Source organism: Atta colombica, unplaced genomic scaffold (genome assembly GCF_001594045.1).
Source record: "Atta colombica isolate Treedump-2 unplaced genomic scaffold, Acol1.0 scaffold35, whole genome shotgun sequence".
Lineage (NCBI taxonomy): Eukaryota > Metazoa > Arthropoda > Insecta > Hymenoptera > Formicidae > Atta > Atta colombica.
In genome coordinates, this window is record NW_017259459.1 from 980,173 (window position 1) to 1,000,426 (window position 20,254).

The 20,254-nt window shown below is 32.2% G+C and overlaps 2 protein-coding genes and 1 long non-coding RNA gene across 4 annotated transcripts; 2 read left to right on the plus strand and 1 right to left on the minus strand.

The window, feature by feature from the left end:
• The first annotated feature begins 3,008 nt into the window (after positions 1-3,008).
• Positions 3,009-6,396, plus strand: LOC108690745 (myosin-2 essential light chain). 2 transcript variants are annotated; one of them, XM_018198186.1, is made up of 4 exons: positions 3,009-3,761; positions 3,888-3,915; positions 5,090-5,395; positions 5,465-6,396. In XM_018198186.1, the coding sequence occupies exons 1-4, from the start codon at positions 3,759-3,761 to the stop codon at positions 5,569-5,571; spliced, it is 444 nt and encodes a 147-aa protein (XP_018053675.1). In that variant the 5' UTR covers positions 3,009-3,758; the 3' UTR covers positions 5,572-6,396. The 2 variants fall into 2 exon arrangements, with proteins under 2 accessions (XP_018053675.1, XP_018053674.1); XM_018198185.1 differs by lacking the exons at positions 3,009-3,761; positions 3,888-3,915 and adding an exon at positions 4,042-4,480.
• Positions 6,397-8,781: 2,385 nt separating this feature from the next.
• LOC108690746 lies at positions 8,782-11,260 on the minus strand. The gene is made up of 3 exons (XR_001931909.1): positions 11,189-11,260; positions 9,259-9,385; positions 8,782-9,148 (listed from the first exon to the last, which is right to left on the minus strand). It is a non-coding gene; the product is annotated as an uncharacterized LOC108690746 (long non-coding RNA).
• A 4,978-nt stretch (positions 11,261-16,238) lies between these two features.
• On the plus strand, positions 16,239-18,066 carry LOC108690674 (ornithine decarboxylase antizyme 1; the record flags this gene model as incomplete). Its single annotated transcript, XM_018198079.1, has 4 exons — positions 16,239-16,370; positions 16,496-16,745; positions 16,842-16,994; positions 17,171-18,066. Coding segments are annotated over 3 exons (498 nt in total), but the record flags the coding sequence as incomplete, so codon positions are not given.
• Between the last annotated feature and the right edge of the window lie 2,188 nt (positions 18,067-20,254).

Sequence of the window (20,254 nt, forward strand, 5' to 3'; positions counted from 1 at the left end):
AATATTAGTAAACCCAATTATTGTCAAAAAATAATAAAAATTTTAAATATTATGCTTTTAATAATATATATGAATAATATTCTAAATAAATTTATGTGTTATTCAATTTCTATGAACAAATTATTTAAAAGCGTATACATATATTATTAAATGCTTAATATTAAATATTAATAATATTAAAATTTTGACCAATAATTGGATTAAATGACAAATGGATCGATGGATTCTTCTCTATATATGTATAATAATTATCTTTTTTCATAAAATATTTAAAATAAATTTTTTGATTTTTTATAATTTCGGAAATATTGATCCATGGAGAAATTCATAGCGTAAAAATTTTGGACCGACAAACGTGTAATTTTATCTCCAACGATATAGATTATTATATTTATATGCTGGAGAGAGAGAAAAATGAATATAATATTTTTATATTAATAAATACTTATATATCGAACAATTATTTATTAATAACGAATTTCTTTTTATATGTATAGAAATTTAATTTCGATAATCTTGTATTTAACGTATATATGCAGATAGATTAATGTCCATATGCATTTTGCAACAATATTATTACAGTATCATTGCGCAGATTTTGTATACCGTAAAAAAACTGTGCAACGACAATTTAACGATCATTAGAGTCATTAAGAGTACAGAATAGGCCTCTTAATCTCAGTTCAACTTAGGTCAAAATCAGACTATGCATTGAAGAATAAGATTGAAGATTGAAAGATTGAAGTTTGACCACTCAGAACAAAAAGAACCAAAATTTCTTTGTCCCTTTGAACTATAGCTTTTTTCTGTTATCGTCGAAATCGTATATTACCGCTAGTACATCCATTTTTAGATTGGGAACTATGCGACTACATATATTTTTTGATACTATCAATAAAATGTATCGTCGAAAGTAGATGTGGTTCGTGTCAGTTCATCAAATGTGATTCTCTATATTAAATCCTCAGGATAGAACCGATTATCTTTCCTATAATTCAACACGTTTCTATTTTGAGGCGCAATTCCGTCTTTACATGCCTACCAACAGTTGTCGTGTCGTTGCGTAGCTTTTTTACCTGAAGATTTAATATAGAGATGAATCACATCTACTTTCGACGACACAATTTTATCGATGGTGTCAGAAAATGTATGTAGTCACATAGTTCCAAACTGAAAATGGATGGTATTAACGATAGTGATTTCGACGGTAACAGAAAAAAGGCATGGCATCTCTCAGGTTTCTCTGGTTTTTCTCTGGTATCACGATGTAACTTAACCTCGTAAAAGCGATTTTGTCTGCGATTAATCTTTGTCTGGATTGATGGGAAGGGAGATGCGCACGTTTTCCAAGCTCACAAGCGCCGCGAGAATCAAAACTTAACTCGAAACTCAAAATTGGTCCACTTTTAGAGACTGATAACAATAAGGCTTTAAATACAATAGGCACAGGCAATAGACACAAGGAACAGGGAATAACGAGCTGTCCAATCAGAGTTCTGGGATATAATATTGAACTTACGTACCAGAACTTTGATTGGATGGCTTGTTATTTCTTGTTGCCCGTGCCTATTGTGTTTAAGCCTTAATTCTTAATGACAGCACTGACGAGATACTATTAAGATCGTCAACCCTAAGCAAATTTTCGGCAGTATAAAAAGAGCCCCAAGGACCCAGAAGATAATTGAAGAACGCTGACATTATCGACAATTGATACAAATTTGCTATTATTAACATAAATATTTGGCTCATACATTAAATTCATGATTTTTTATTACATAAATGTTCCATAAATAAATATGGATACTTATAAAGCTATAATATTCTATATATTGCAGAAAAATTACAATTTTTTCTCTGCGATTATCATCTCTGTTAATAATCGAACTTTGACGATAATACTGAAATCACAATTTTAAAGAAAAATCGAGTATTATTGAGTTATAAGTGCATAAACATGTCTAAATCATAAAATTAGTATAATATATTATCAGTTTTTAATTATTAATCATTTTAATATTCACAAAGACGTGAACTCCCATAAGAATCTTTAATAGTATCTCGTTGGTGACGACAGTTATTGATGTCATTACATAGCTTTTTTACTATACATAATATCTGCGCAACGACATCAATGTCTGTCATCAAAAGTTACAGAATCGGTCTTTTATTAATGTAATGACTTCTGCATACAGAACGGGCAACATTTGTCGCGCGGAAATTAGCGTGACAGTCAATCAACATCTCGCTTGCTCGCATAAATAATAAATATATAATTTCCATCCTGAAACAAAAGTTGAACTTAGGGTCGAGTTGTTGCTACGAATGCTTTGAAGCATTTAATTGATCAATCAGAAGAAAGAATTTTACTAAGTAACCAATCAAAAAATGCTTCGAAGTAACAACTCGATCGCATCTTCAATCCAATTTTGCTGCGCAGCGAAAGTAATAATACATCATTTCTAAAAGCAAAATGGGGCCGACTTATGCTTATTTCCACTAATGTAGATTAACTTTAATCTCGATTCAACTTACTCTTCGTCTTTTTCTAATCTTTAGAACTTAGAAAAAGACGAAGAGTAAGTTAAATCAAGAGTAAATCTACATTGATAGAAACGGGCATTAGTGGAGTCTTCTTAGACCGGAATCGAAGTCGGTTTCACCAACGCCAATCAAACTTAATTATGATTAACTATCAACCACAATTGATTAATTCTACTAAACAGTAAACGTGATTGGTCAGTTAACGATTGATTAAGTTAACTCGTGTTGAAACTGGCCCGCAGACTGTGCATTGAAGATTGAGATTGAAGATTAAAGATTGAAATTTCACCAATGAGGACAAAGAAATTTTGGCTCCTTTTTTGTTCTGACTAGACAGACTTCAATCTTTCAGACTTTAATCTCATTTTTCAATGCATAGTCTGATTCCTTAGAGTGCGATTACATGGTGCACAGAAATGCGGAAACGCAGAAGACAAAATTGACTAAACTTTACTAAATTTCCCGTATTTCCGCGCGTTCTGATCCGCTTGTTTTTATCTCCTAATTACATGGAGCGCAAGTCTATCTCATGGTGGAATAATAATCCTTCCATGGTGAATGATCTATCTTCCTGGTGCAGACGAGTAATGCATCTCAATAATTCTGATTGATTCTTCTTCTTCTTCTTATTATTCCTCTGTTTGATTTTCCGAAATCCAATCTAAGAAAATTCTGATTAGTTGATCTCCACTCTATTACTTTTTTGAGATTCCATTTTCCGAAATTTCAACTGTCATGGGACAGTTTACAGCACTCTAACTTAGTAAAAGAAGAGACCAACGTAATTCGCCGTTTTACTGCTGTCGTTTTAACAGGCTACAACGATAGATGGCGCTACGATGAAAATTTCTAGTCGCCTGCGTGAAGCAGAGATCGAGCGAAAATCGTCAACCTCAGCTTCGTGACTTCGTCGGAGAGATGTCAGAGGCTCTGTAACATTCACTGACATTCACGTTTACTCGGTGATTGCAGCCCATATTTTTACGTACGAGATTTACGAGATTCGGATCAGCCTGGAGAAGAAAAAGCGGGTTTGCGATCGTGACTCACTTCCGCCGTCTACGTCACCGTTGGCGAAAAGGTTCGTTTGCCCGCCCGCTCGCTACGCGACAATAAATCTTTGGTAGCATCATCGGGGTACCACCTGGACATCCGCGTGTGACACATTGTCGCTCATTCCTTGTCGCTGACGTGTTGCTGCGAAGGAGCATCTGACGATGGTGAGTATCACGGAAGTGTATTACCGTCCGCGTGTGATGCAACTGATGCAAGAAACACGTCGATCGTCACGAACTGACACGACGAGCATGCGTCTAAACGAGTCCGCTACGTGCGTATGTTCGCAGGCGTCTTACTCCGAGGATCAGCTGGCCGGTAAGTGGAGGGCAACTTGTGTAACAGCCATGCAGAACGAGAACCAATAGAGAGAGAGAGAGAGAGAGAGAGAGAGAGAGAAAGAGAGAGAGGCTCGCGAACGAATGAGTGAATGAGGGAGGCGATACAGTCGGTGGTCCACGCCGCGCCGCGTTCTTCTCTCCGGAGGTTTTAATTCAGGTCAAGAGTATCCTCGCCTTTTTAGACGCTCCCTTGATGCGCGCGCGCGCACGCCTGTCGAAGACTGCCTTTTATGGTCTGGTATTTGAAAGCAAGTCGCCACTACTGTAGGCAGTGAAGGACTTTATCACGCTCCCGTCTTTTCTGAAAGAACTCACCGATTATTCTTGTTTTACTCTCGCGAATATACGAGTCATGTGCATTGTTGATACAAGACACACTTAGGGATTGACCGGTGTAAGACGTTCCTAGTGTTTTGACATTATATTGACATTTGTTATAGTAATTGCTAAGTGATAAATCTTATTTTTTTTCCATAAAAGTGTCAAGATGTACGTTTATAGCTATCAGGAGCTGGCTAATAGAATGATGTCATCCATGGAGGGTAAATGATCCTATTGTTGGGTGACACCCTGTAGTAGCTTTGAAATTTATTATTAATTTTTGATACACACGATTGAGTCTTTGTATTCTGCACATTTCTTTTCTTTAAGATGTAGGAGCACCTGACTAAGTAATGAAAAATCTCCATCCTTTTCTTTTTTTTTATATAAAAATCTTCAAAAAATGTTAAGGTATATGTAAGAATTATTTAATAATTTTTGTATATTTATAAAAAAATAATGTATATTTATAAAAAAGAAAATTAACCTGGGAACAAATCAGAATATTATCTTGTGTACTAAGAGTTGATATATTCTAGATAGTCATAAGAAGAATTACAAAAGATTGTTTTTTTTTCGAAGAATGTCCTAAACTGTACATTATTGTAACAAATTGAAACAAAACAAATCATATTTGTTTATACTAGTGTACAGTTGACATTCTTCGAAAAAGAACACAGATATAATCCTATTTATATTTTTATAATCCTACTTATATTTTTCTTAAAATTTGCTTTGTCATTTATAATTCTTTCTCTCTCTGTCCCTAAAATTATTTTTATATGTAAAATACGAATTGAAAGTGATTAAAAGTAAGTGTATCACTATAGAATTTCAGGAGGCGTTTCAGTTATTTGATAGCCGCGGGGATGGAAAGATCCATGTGTCTCAAATCGGCGATGCGTTACGCGCTCTTGGTCAAAATCCAACCGAATCAGACGTGAAGAAATTCACTCATCAACATAAACCGGATGAGCGTATTAGTTTTGAGGTATTTCTACCGATCTACCAGGCAATCAGTAAGTCCCGTGCCTCTGACACGGCAGATGACTTTATCGAAGGCCTGCGTCACTTCGACAAGGATGGAAATGGTTTCATATCTTCTGCGGAATTGCGACACCTTTTGACTACACTTGGTACGCATTAAACAGATTACTTTGACAAATACATATATGTGCGCAGAATTTTTATCTGTACCGTTGCAGGTGAAAAACTCAGCGACGAGGAAGTAGAAACATTACTAGCGGGTCACGAAGATTCACAGGGTAATATCAATTATGAAGATTTTGTCCGCCAAGTCATGTGCGGCTAAGCTTAGCTACTTAAACGCACATAAGAGAGTATTATTATTATTATTATTATTATTATTATTATTATTATTATTATTATTACCGTTTATATATTTTGCCATTTATTCATCGAATCTATTAAAGCGTTTTACTTTTTGAAGTATCATATCATAGCACGTGTACCTACATGACAATTTATCTCGAGGGAACCTTAACGTGAACATACTATTTTATTACGTACTATGAAAAAGAAGGTTAGTCCCTTTTATATAAGAGTCTAAATTAGTTAAACAATGGTAGGTAAAGAACAATCTAGCGCATTGTGCCTTGACGTATACTCCGATTTACGAGCATTTAGTGATATCGATAGTAAGACATACACCTATTATGCGATCTTCAGCGAGAATCTGAATTCCGCGGACATTCCAAATTTTTGTAAGATAGACTTCGAGAATTGAGAATGTCTGGCCATTTGAGAGCGAGGGCCGAACATTTTGATTTATGCCAACACTTAATGGCCATGTACTTTTCTTCTTTTTTTTTATCCTCTTCGAATTCAATATATTTTCTATGTAATTAAAAAATGTATGTTCGAGAATCTTCCATCTACTGATAGATGTCCTAGAAAAAATGCGCAGAGAGTATCCCCTTTATTTATTTATGCATGAGCGTATTTATGTCTTCGAAATGCGCAAGAAAAGATTATTGTACATTGCAATGAATAAAAAAGAAATTGCTCTAAGAAGAATTCGATGTAAAACTTCGTTGACGATGTCTCTTATAAGTAAAACCGGAGCATATTGTTCTTACAATGATTGTCCAATATAATTGTGTTATCAATTGGAAAATCCTAGGATTTCTTTCACAAATGCCTTATATCTATTTCTACAAATGTATATTAACTTTAATCTTGATTTATTTTTTATCTTTTTCTGGTCCTAGGAATTAAAAAAAGATAAAATTATAATATGCCCATTTCTACCAATGTAGTTTAATTTTAATCTTGTTCAACTAACTTTTTTTCTAATTCTAAGAATAAACAGAGATAAAAAGAGATAAAGAATAAATTGAACCAAACGTTAATTTATGTTAATAAAAACGGCCATTAATAGAAATGGACATAAATTAATTTGCTGATGAATGAATCTTCCGAAATAAATGTCGATTACAATCAATGCCTATTTCTACTAGGGCCTATTTCTACTAATGATTTGCTTCGAAGACTTCGACATTCGAAGCAAATCATTAGCTTTAGTAGAAATAGGCGTTGATCGTCTAATCAAAGATTCGAATTCTTTTAAATCTTCAAAGTTGATCTTTTAAATCTCAAAAGTTACAATAGTCTTAATTTCTACCAATATAAAATCCTTAATATACGATCATTTGTGTTTTTCACATTTTTTTTTTCAAAAAATTAGAAGTAATAAGTTTAAGTAATAAGTTATAAAACATTTGTATACAATTTTTTAATACACAACCTTATGAAAGATGTTAAAGTATATGTAAGAATCACATACGTCTATTTCTATCAATATAGATTAACTTTAATCTCGGATTAACTTACTCTTTATTCTTTTCTAATTCTTAGAACTTTAGAAAAAGCTAAAACTAAGTTAAACCAAGATTAAAATTAATCATTAGTAGAAATGGGCATTAATAATTTTCATATATTTGTTAAAGTGATGAAAATTAATCCGGAACGCAAAATCATCGTGTATCATGAAAGATAATCACCATGTATTGAGTGTTAGGTTAATTTTAACGTCGATTTAATTTGCTTTTTATTTCTTTCTAATTCTTAGGCCCATTTTTACCAATGTTTAATTTAATCTCGGTTTAACTAATTCTTCTTTTTCTGAGAATTAGAAAAAGATAAAGAGTGAGTTTTAAACTGAGATTAAAGTTAGTCTACATTAATAGAAACAGGCTTTAAAACAAGAAAAAGATAAAAAATAAGTAAAATCAAGATTAAAATTAATCTACATTGACGAAAAAGGACATAAAGTCCGAAGAATCAGTGACTATAGACATCGATATTAAAGATCAACATCCTCACAAGAGTTTGCGTCTTTGTGAATATTGAAGTGATTAATTAAAAACTGATAATATTGTACTAATTTTATGACTTATTAATTTAGTAGTATTTATGATTTATTAGTTTAGTAGTATTTAGAATTCAATAATATTCGATTTTTCTTTAAAATTGTGATTTCAGTATTATCGTCAAATTTTGATTATCAACAGAAATGACAACTGCAGAGAAAAAAATTGTAATTTTTCGGCAATATATAGGATATTAGAATTTTACAAGTATGCATATTTATTTAGGGAACATTTATGTAATAAAAAAATCATGAATTTAGTAATGTATTAGCCAAATATTTATGTTAATATAATATTTATGTTAATATAATAATAGCAAATTTATATCAATTGTCGATAATGTCAGCATTCTTCAATTATCTCCGGGCTCTTTTTACACTATCGAAAATTTGCCCAGGGTTGACGGTCTTTAGTATTTGATCGGTGCTATAGATTTGTTTTTTATTGCTGCACTTTCTGAACTAGTACACACAGTGCCATAAGTTGAAATGAAATAAATATACGTGTGTTTCACTTCAATTTATTGCATCGATTCAGAGTGCAGCAATAAAAAACAGACCTAATATTTTATACGTGACACCCTTAATCGGGTTTAATAATATCCATAATTATAAAACCGATCATAGTCGTTCCATTCTATGATTTGCTAATTTCGTAACTATGGATGTTATTAAATTAAGACTGCCGTGCAAACAGAGGTCTGTGTTCGATTTTTGAACGTTCCAGCATTCGAAAATCCGCAAGTGGCGCCTGTGTGCGCACGTGGGAATTTACTGCACGTTGATTCGTGGACTTTTTGATCTAACGTCACGTGGTAGGGTCGACAGCGCTGTATACGCCGCGAAGTCGGCCGCGATTTCCAGCAGTGTCGCTTCGAACATTGTTGGGTGAAAGTCGTGGAGTCTCGTGCGCCCTGGGTGTTACCGTAAGCCGCCGCAATCAGTTCCCATCGTCGCCGATCGCTACTCCAGCGAACATTTCGTGTTGGAGCAGTGCACTTAAAGCCGCCAAAATTTTACGAAGAAAGAAGTATGAGTATTAACTCCAGTCTGTCGTTAAGTAATAGTGAAAGTAGTAAAAAGCCGATAATGCCGAGTTTAATTTCCAGTAATTGGTGAGTAGCCCGAGTGGCGAGTACACGTAACTGCGCCATTTTTGCCCTCGCTTTCCCTGCGAGTCGCCATTTTGCACGTCGCATCCTGATCTTGTGTTTTTATTTCTGTTTTTTTTCTATCAGCTTCTTTTCGTCATCCTTCCTTCTTCTTTCTTTCTCCCTGTTTATAAACTGTTCGATCTCGTATCATGTAATCAGCATCATTATTACGTTCTCTTTGTCATGCAGTTCGAAATATGAGACGGTTTGCATATCAGGTGAATATTCTTGGCTACGATTGTCGTTAACGTAATCGCTGGATAGAATGTGGTTGGAATGAGACAACTCGGCATCGTTATCCAAACCGTCTTTATCCATGCCTTGACAAGATGTCCCCTTGAGAACTAAGTATTGAAGTATCAGCTGCGCGACATCCACGCGGAGTGTCGATTTCGTGTCGCGGCCACGTGACAAGCTCGTAAAAAAATTATTCCGCGTATTATGATATACCTACTTTGTCACAGGTTCAGTAGCGTTGCCTCATCAGCTGTTCCGTTAGACGATCGGCGTATGTTTTTAATGACACGACGCCTTTCCGAGATAGATCCTTCTTGAATCGACGATGTAACATCGCGTTCCGTCTAAATAAAAAATAATATTTTGCAATAATGTTTACAAGGAAAATAATTATTGATCGTCACATGATATCAAGAAAAAATGACTTGTCAGCTTGCGATAGTCAAAATATAAAAATATTGCCGAAACGGGCGACCATTCTCATCTCAAACTCCGTCATTCGCGACCTTCAACTCTCCGATCTGCCTTGTGTAAAACCAGGACATTCGTGGGGACATTCTTAAGCTTTGAGGGTTAATTATGTAACTTTTTCCCTAGAATAGAAACGTGAGAAATGAATATTTTTTTGTATGTATGTATATATACGATACACACATGTATAAAAATTTTCATATTTCTGCTTTAGAGAAAAAAATAATATGATCGATATCCTGGACGAGATTTAACTCAGGATCTTGTATTTAAAATCTTATTAAGATCTCGAGATGGCTCATTCGCTTCAATAACATTTATCGTTTATAATTTTTTAGTTGCTTGAAAAAAAGAAAAAATAAAAAATATACTTAGACATACTTTTATTGCTCTATAATCAATTATTACATCAAAATTGCATTTCAAAATAAATATTATATGGGAAGAATGATTTTGCTGAAGTATTGTATTTAGGTATAGATAGATCTGAAAATAATTTTGTTGGACTATCAAAATAATTATGTAAGTCATTCAAATTGGTCGCTGGAATATCAAAACTTTTTGCAGCATTATTATTTTGATCGTCTAACAAAATTATTTTCAGATCTGTATCTAACCAAATTTTTCACAAATAACACTTCAGCAAAATCTTTCCGCGTAAAAAGTTTTAGTGATTCAAAAAGTATTCAAATTTATTTTTTGTTTTTTTTCTGTTTTTTAGTTGTGTCATAGCAATGAGCGATGTTAACCATTTCATTGACTGATTCTCAAGATTACGTACGATGATTTTAAATATAAAATTGGAGTAAAACTGTTCTCTCTTTCTTTTTCTTTCTCTCTCTCTATGATTTAACTAACCTTTTCACGCGGAGCCGCTCATTACCCTATAATATTTTTTTTATTGATTCATATATTAGAGATATTGCTTCGGAAATGCTCTCGATATCTAATCTAGAACGGATACAATTTTGAAGATATTTATCTAAACGAAAGCGTGTGTGATACCGAATACCGTTTATCTGACACAGCTGTGGAACTTTCCACAATTCAAACGGTTTGAGTTGACCTAACGGACGGCTCTTGATTAAACGGAAAACGGCTGATACGGTCAGTTAAAAATGTAGGAGACATTTCTCGTGATTAATTTTGTGAGCCTTGTTTCTATTATGGAACGATATTCAATCATCTCCAAAATTATGCAATCAAGTTCGAGATATACATCATCAAATGTTAAAATTCGTAAAAAATACTATTATGTTATACTGTTATTTTACTTATCAGCTATGTAATCGATTATCTAATCAGCTATTTGAAATTATTTTTTGATGTGGAGAGAAATAAATAAATAAATATCGATATAAAGAACTTGATTTATATATCTATTATATATTTGCAGTTTCATTATTTACAATTTACGAAACAGAATTTTTTCAATTTCACATTTGTGTTTATACTTATTAATTCAAATATACTGCGGTTAATAAATTGTACACGTATAATATAATAATTCACTTATAAACAAGGAACATTTTTAAACCGTATTTATCACCTGTCCTTTGTTATATATAGGATATATTAGATGTCGTAATTTGTATGAGCTTTGTCGTAATTAACAATGATGATTAGGTGTGTAACGATTTCTTTGAATACCCTCGTGGAAAAGCAGATGTACGAACGTTCACAGTTGCATCCGGGTTTGAATTTTTCAAGCAGCTTTGTTCGTGTTCCAGACTAGAGCGAGTATTCCGTATGTGAAACAATTCAGAGAGTGCGATATTCGAATGTTATATAAAATGTAGGAAGATATTTTAAAAATTTTGAGATAAAACGATAAGAACATTTATATCACTTGAAAAAAAAACATTTCGAATTATTCGAGATAAGGAGAATCTATATCGTTAAAAAGGAAAATAATGAGAGAGTCGATATCTATGATTCACTCTCTTTACGATCATGTTCACTTTGCGTGAAACGGGCAATGCGCCGTTAGAACAGCGACATTGGCTTTGTGCTTTCTTTTATAACGTCAGGTTGCCTCGTGCCTCAGCCAATCGATATACGGCCAGCAATGTCGCTTTATCTCAAAGTTACATCTTTTGTGAGCCAAACGTGATTTCTGCCAGCTGGGAGAGCGTTCGAATTTGACTACTGACAATTGTCCTAAATCAAACGATAACGTTGAAATAAAGAGAAGAGCTCGAATGTTTTGTTCGATCATATTTCTCAAAGGTGATAGTAACGCGCGTACGTGATTCTCACTGCGAAATCATATCCGTCATATCACGATGATACGCGAACAATGAATAAAGTTCTCTCGTAGCTTTCTATATTTCGCTTACTTAAATTACGAATTATTATTACGTTTTTGTGTGGAAAGACACTGGAAAAAGAGTCTGATTGCATTAATTGAATCTTACAATTCTAATTGAGATAACTAGAATTTTTTGATATAATCAGAATTTTCTCCTTTGTTGATTTTCAATTAGAAATTTTTTAGTGAACGATTTTGTTGAAGTATCTAAAACTTTAGCTGAATACAGATTTGAAAATAACTTTGTCGAGTCATCAAAATAATTATACAGAACATTTAGACGACAAAAAATGATAAAAGACATCGTAAAAGGTTCTAACATTTCAGCAACCAATTTAAGTCTTACATAATTATTTTAGTTCGAACAAAATTATTTTCCAATTTTTGTATTTAGCTAAATTTTTAGATAATTTAGTAAAAATTCAGCAATTCGTTCTTTCGCGCTTTTGTCTTAAAAGGCTTTTCAACGATTAAAAAGAGTAAATTTATGTAATAAAAATAAGATGAAGAAATGAATTTAATAAATTTGAAAATATTCGACTTACTTATTTCTTCCATTTTTACTTATTTCCATTCTTACTTATTTCTTTGGAAATTCCTTTAAAAAAATTATTAAATATTATTAAAAATTTAGAAGTTTTTCGATATTTTTCACATTTTACATTTTTAAATACAGGTCTCTAATCGATCGCACGTACTCGAGTATCATCTATTTTTGGCTGCATTATCATCGTTCTCGTTTTTTTACGTGATAAGAAAAAATACTGATAATTGTAACACATTACCAGCTTCTGCGTACATAATTGCATTAATACCACGATTATATCCCTTATATAATTTCATTAGTCAGCGAATTAGATTAATATTTACTATTATATGGACTGTAATTAAAGGACGAATCATTTCTTGTTTGTACAATGACATATGTACTGAGCAATAAACAACATGAAACTTCAAAATATTTTCATCCATGTTTTTTTACTTTTTGTATTTACAACTAAATTTCGATGTATTATGTTAAAATGTATTATGTTAAATATGTAGTTATTTTTAATGTTATCTTTAGTGATTAATTCTTGGATCCTAAGTTCATTTTTTCAAATTAATCGATTTGAAAGAATGTACTAATAAATACGGAAGCAAACATTTTCGAATAACGTCGTAAGGTTTCTTCGCTCCTACGATTCATCCTCTTTAAGATGAGTTGTTACGTTAAACGGCTGATTGCGAATGATAATGTCATCGCATTCAAAACATTTTGTCCCCGTGGAAGAGTACAATTGGATGATATGTTGCAGGCATGTACGTTTCTAATTAAATTTGTCAATTGGTTCCGAGAAACTTCCAGAACGATTAATAAAATACGAACGAGGCTCGTGCAGAAACGTGCAAGGTCGTTGTTGCGTGAAGAGTCGCGGAGCACGAAGACGAATTATTCTGGAATTATTTTGATTTCGTTTGTGCGTTCGTAAGCGGCGTTTACAAGAAAACTTAGTCTTCAAGCTTTAACTCATAAGAAATTAACCAATCACAGTCAATTATTCTCCTCACATTCGACTGTGATTGATCAGTTTCTCAAAGCTTAAGTTGTATGTCTTAAAATTTCGTTGTAGACGCTTTGTATACGAACGTGTATCATTTTTTTTTTTCGAATAAATATCGAAGAAACCGACGCGTCTTTTATTGCATTCTGACATATCGCAATGGATGAAGAATATTATCAGGCTATATTAAACATTTAAACGTAAATAGATGACCTATTATTACATTCTATATCGATAACATTTGAACTTGGAAATCATTTCTAATCGTATCTTTGATTTTTCTTGAGACTTCCATATAATTGAGGGCTATGTGAAATTTATTTATTACGTCATTTTTTAAATTGGAGTTCATGCGGGATATCATAAAACACACTCGATTTTTGTTGTTTATAATTTTACAAATTATTGAAATTATATACTGGAGATTAAATACTTAGGGAAATCCTCGTTCGTTAGTCAAATCTAAGTGTGATTGATACTGTCAAGAATTATCAGTCATTATGGATTTTTCATAATCCATTTTAAACTATAATCGTGATAACCGTGATTGCATCATAACAATATATACATTCTTCAGCAAAAATAATTTTATATATAACCAAATTTTTAGATTTTTCAGCAAAATTATTTTTGTTGAAGAATCTAAAAATTTGGTTAAATATAGATCTGAAAAGATATATAATTTTATTGAATCATCAAAATAATGGATGTGTGAAGTTAGCACCGAATCTATAGTCCTATATAGAATCCGGAGAGTTCTGATCAGAGTTCTAGGTTCCTTTTAAAAAGTTTAACATAATTAGTTAACAAGTTCAAAATAATTATGTAGGAATTTCGAGTATGATAAGCAATGCTGCCAAAAGTTTTAACGTTCTAGCAATCAGTTTAAATGTTCCACATAATAATTTTAACGATTCAACAAAATTATATATTTTCAGATCTGTTTTAATTTTTTAATTCTTCAGCAAAGTGTCCTTTCCTTTGTATAATTCTCTTCTTTGTACAATTTTCTAAATATTGACATAAGGAAATATCATATATCAAAATTTATCAATATATCAATATATCAAAAATATCTCTTTGATAATTTATATCGCGAGAACCATTGTTATTCAAAAAGCAAGATGCGATTATTGATTGCATAATATTGTTATGCTATTATTGTTTGAGACAATATGCCAATATAACTAACTAATATGTAATGGGTGAACTATAGATTTTTATTAATATTATTACTTTTAAATGGCCTATTTACCTTAATTGCTGCAACATGCACGCAGACATATATACGCAAGCGCAGCAAATTATTTATAAATTGCGCGTCACATAATTTAATCTCATTTACAAAGTGTTGCGGGTACACAATTACTCTTTAAGTCTGATATTTTCTGATATCAAGGTGAGGCAAATGTAGAATAAAATATTTAACCTGCATGAATTATTCGGTCAAAAACGTTATAGATGTAAGCGAACCGACCGATCACATATATTTCTCTCTCTCTCCGCAACGCGCAAAACACGCATTATTGTTTGGCGGAACGCCCGTTTAAATGACGTCGCTAATACGATTCCCAGTCCGACAATACTCAATAAAGACCTGAAACGACATCAAAGACGACTGTAACTGACAATTAGCTTGATTGAGTGAAAAGTGAGTCGTAGATCAACATATGTTTGGTATAATTATGTCGTATATTATGCGGCATACATGGTCATGCCAAATATTATGTTGACCTATAACTACGACTCACGTTTCACGACTTAGTTACAGCCATCTTTGTGCTCAGATCCTGACGCGTGTACCATATAAATCGCATACCTCGGCTGCCTGCTGTGGCAGTCGCGCATTTTCCCTTTAACCGTGAATTCCGCTCCGGTTTTTTCCGCACTGTTTCGCCGCGGTAGACACGACTCGACGGGACGTCATATCATCATCGGTGAAAACTCCCTACCGTTCGCTATATCCCGTTGAAATTTCCACTCAAATGCCAAGGTAGACATGTCTTTTCTACTTTTTTTCCGGTACATTCTCGTGACATTCTGGCAGAAATGGCGTATTATTAATGACATTCGCCGATGATGACAGCCACTGTAGTTGTATTTCGTGCGATCACCAATTATTAATAAACATTTAATAAGATTAAATGCTTTGATTCGCGGTAGTATATCTAGTCCTCTGTGATAAACCGATTATCCTTGGCTTGGAGAAGAGTTATATATGCATTCTGAAATTACATAAGTATATATTAAGAATTTCAAGTCTTGGCAGTATCCACTGTGTTTATGTCCCGAATACGTCAGCTGCTCTTGAAAGAACAACATCTCGTGACGTCAATTGGATGTTCATATTTCTGAAAAAAAAAAAAAAAGAAAAAAAACAAGTATTTTGCGTATTGATATTTTAATGATTTATCTTTTTTCCTTTATTGTAATCCTCAATCATGCTTGTGTATATCCTTGCATACCAATAACAGTTCTAAACAGATTGCATTGTTATTTATTTAAAAATAAGTCAATTTTTTTAACCTTCGACTGCAGCAACGGGTCATTTGAATCCGAAGCGAAATTTGAAGACGATTGATACTATAAAGTTTTAAATTGCAATGTGTAAGTAAAAAAACTTTGAATCTTCCTCTATCAATCGTCGTAAAACATACATTCATTTGTATTCTGTTTTCAAAATTGAAGACGCTTTAAAATTTAGATGTTATATTTTTTATAGCTGTAGTTGAGGGTTGATGTACTTGATTGTGTTACAAGATATGGAATTTGGGTTTAATAATTAAAATATACATTGCAGTGAAATGTCTAGTAAATGTATGGACGAGAGCCTAGAGGAAGGCTCTAGACTGCAACAGCACTACTGTATAACGCTGGGCGTGGGGCCTCTGTGGTGGTCCTGATGTGCCCCATGCCGCATTGTCTGTATCTACAGTCAACACAGAGAGCCGCGGCGTGGGGATCAAGCAGAGTCAGCTCTCTGTGAGCTCCCACATTGTACAAGTACGTACTTTTTATATTTAAAGACGACTTTAGAAATCTGTTTATTTACGATTGCAAGTGTGAAATAACATCGAACAAAAGCTAAATTCTGATTGATCGCATTTTTTTTTTGTTACGACTTACAGGAGGATGAATTGTTGAAAGCCATAAGAAGCAACGAACCATTGCGTCTAACGTTCACTCTCCACTTGACTGAGAGTACGTCCGTCGAGTGGGAGACCGTAGCATGGCGCCGTTGTCTATACATTCGCGTACCTAGCTGCCTTCTGCCTGAAGGATCAAAAGAGGGCTTTGTTTCGCTCCTAGAATACGCCGAAGAAACACTACGCTGCACCAATATCATTGTTTGCCTTCGCAAAGATAGATCAGACCGAGGTACTTGTCGTTTGCCATTCTTCGGCACAAACGTCGAAGACTTTTGCGTTGATGAGAAAGACTCACCGTCTAAATCATTCTGTTGTTATGGTCTAGCAATGCTGGTTCGTACCTTCATGTTCTTGGGTTTCACGGTCCTGCCGCCAACTCATGCCTTGGTACCACCAGGCAGTGATGCTGGCAATCTCTACATGCTCTATGCCATCGAGTAATCGGCAAGCAGTTCTGCCTCTCAAATTTAACGCGCAGGTATTGATTCGAGAGAAAAGATACTGAAGTTTCTCAGCTCTACAATTTTTTTTCTACTATTTGATTATTTAATCTCACTCATTTTTCGTTTACTGTAACGACTTTCTCCTCGCTTTCTCATGAATTTAGTATATGATTTCATGTAATTATTTGTATTTTGTTATATTTTATTACAGGTACTACCAAATCTAAGGTAAAATTCTGAAAAGGACAATTGGAAAATTCTGGGAAACAGCACATTTTTCTTTTATATTTTAAGTTTTACTATACATATATAATTTGCTTTTTCTTATTAGTTGCAAATTTGGAAATATATAAGTTTCGAAAAATCACATTTATATCAAACGATTATATTTAGTGCGGAAAAACTTCGGCGTTAAATTAAAGAGGCTTGATGAAAAAACAAAAAAAAATTATAGTCGCGAATACGTAGAACGCGTACATAAAAGGCTTTCAATGGGTATATCGATTCATTCTCTTGAACACAATGTTAATAACTCCTATAAGAGCATATAAGCTGCTGACAAAGCTTCCCACGTGAAAGAATTTGACGGAATCTGTAGTCGTACTGAACAACTAACATCACGGCAACGAACTGTCAAATTTTAGAGAAAATTTATTATCGATATATCTCAATGTTAATTGTGGCAGATTGGGTACCACCGCGTTATTCTCCGTAATATATGTATAAGTACATTTGCTTATTATTTTTAAGTATTATCAATATGTATAATCTAGACTTTAATATCTGTTATGCGAGTACCAACAAATAAGTTTTGATCGCTTTCGTTCTATCATTTAAGAATGATATTATTTATGAATAATTGACTGATATCCTTTATAAACTGTGCAATTATCTTTCTGTAGTTCCGAACATAATTCATGTTCATGAAATAAAAAAAAATTGCGCAAACATCTAGTAAAAACAAAATTTGGATGATTCAGTTGACTTTTCGTAAAATATGAATCTTTTTGAAATTTTATTTATGATAAAATGTGTTAGTATAAATTGATTACTAGCTAACTTAAAACAGTGTTTTCTATCATGTGGATGGCACAGCTTTGCAAATTTGAAATCACAAATCAAAAACATGAACATTATGTTGCGCTCGAACATGAAGGAAAACATTTCACTCATAGGATAACTGTTCCGATTACTACCGCTAAAACATAATGATAATTGATATGCTTATTTTAATGTTTTTGAGATAATAGATATCATTTTTTATGTTTAAGTAAAAACTTTAACATATACAAAATAAAAGCAACAAGTTCGAAAACTAATTATTTAAATATAGAAAGAAAAGTGAAAAAAAAAAAATATAAGATATTGAAACACATATTACTGCCAGTCTTTATTCAAATAGTGCATCTTCAATTACCACATATATCTAATACTGCCATTCATTTACTATGCATACTATCAAAATCATTTTGGAAATCTCGATAAAAATATCTTTAAAATATCATTTAGTAATGTTTGTTAGTAATATTTACTATATCGTTCTACACTAAGAATATCTACCTAACCATTTCTTTAGTCAAAGACGTTCAAATTGGCAGTAATTAGCGAATTGATACATTGTTCACGCATAACAGAACTAATTTACTGTCGGCAGTAATGCTGACAAATCTTAAATAATTATCCCTAACGCTGCTATTTCAATAAATCGCTGGTGGAAAAATTTCGTTGAAATTATTCCACGTTTTGGAATATTTTTTAGTAAAGTTTTAGCGATTTATTGTTAAAATTCATTGTCAGCAAAATTTCATAGAAATTTCAGTTTAATTTCAGTGATTTTTTTTAGTATGTTAACTAAAAAATTCACTTTCAGTAAAATTTTTTCACAGGGATTAGAAGAGTAACCTATCACCTTTTATGATTATTTTATTAAAATCATTTAAATGTTATCATAAAATTACTTTAGTTCATATAAAAAAGTGAAAATACCACGTATGCTTACACTTTCAAGTTATGCAATTCAGCTTCACTTCTAATTAGAACATAAAGTTTGCATCTTCAGTAACATTCTTAACTTCTTTAATTATTTTACAAATATAAAACATATCTCATACAATTGTGCTTATATTTACATAACAGTCGCAGTTTAATATTAATAATATTTTTAATGTATAATGATCTCATACTTTCATAAAATTGAAAAAAAAAACAGCAGTAATTAGGACACTGGCAGTAATTAGAACAGTTACCCTATTTTTCTCAAAATATTCAAAATTGGAAGGTACTGAAAATATATAAATCTTATTTATCATTATCTAAGCCCTACATGTTATTAATTTTTATAATATATTTTTAGGTGATAGTATATCTAAGTATATAGTATATCTGGTAATTCCCAATCAGTTAACATTGGAGAGATTTTGCTAATAAATGCGTTCTTTAGTGTTGACTTGATAACAGACAACATGAAAAATATATAAAAATACAAAAAAAATGAAAAATACTAGAAAAAGAAAAAAAATGTTAATAGCTTATTAGAAATATAGATAGAGATAAGTACAGAGTGACGGACTATTGTATGTTAACTTCACGCAAATAATTGTCGATTTGCCTTAAGTTTTTAAATTGAACAATTCCATGCATTTTATCCCGTCAGTTAGTATTATATATTCGTACCTCTGATCATACATACATATGAACACACATAGACACATACAAAAAGTGAATATGTATGCTACGTTTCTTATTCATGAAAATATAATTGCTAAATAAACATTTAATAAAACCTATTATATCGTTATTTTACTGCTTACCAAATTTACTTTAGAGTTTTATTTATTAAAGACTTGACTGATAAAATAAAATGCGGAATAATACAAAAGTATTTTTATTTAATACAAATTTTTTGTGCACGAAACGTATAATTAAAACACATCATTGAAAAGACAAAAGTATAAATGTACGGGGCATTTATTTTAAATATTTTTATGTGCAAAAAATATTGCCACAATACGTTGAAATTTGGCATAATTTTATTAATATTAATATACAAAATAACTTGTCTTGCAACTTATCCTGTTTAATTCAAATGAAATACATATTTTAATTCAATATTTTCAAACTAAAGTTTAAAATTGAACTATATTTATTATTATGCTGTCATTTATATTTTTTATTTAATTAAATATGTAAAATCGAATTTTTATTCAAAACACTATCAAAGTGAAGATTCAAGAACAGATTTAATATATATTTTCATCTTATAAAAAAATTCATGTGTTGTACACCTCCTTTATGC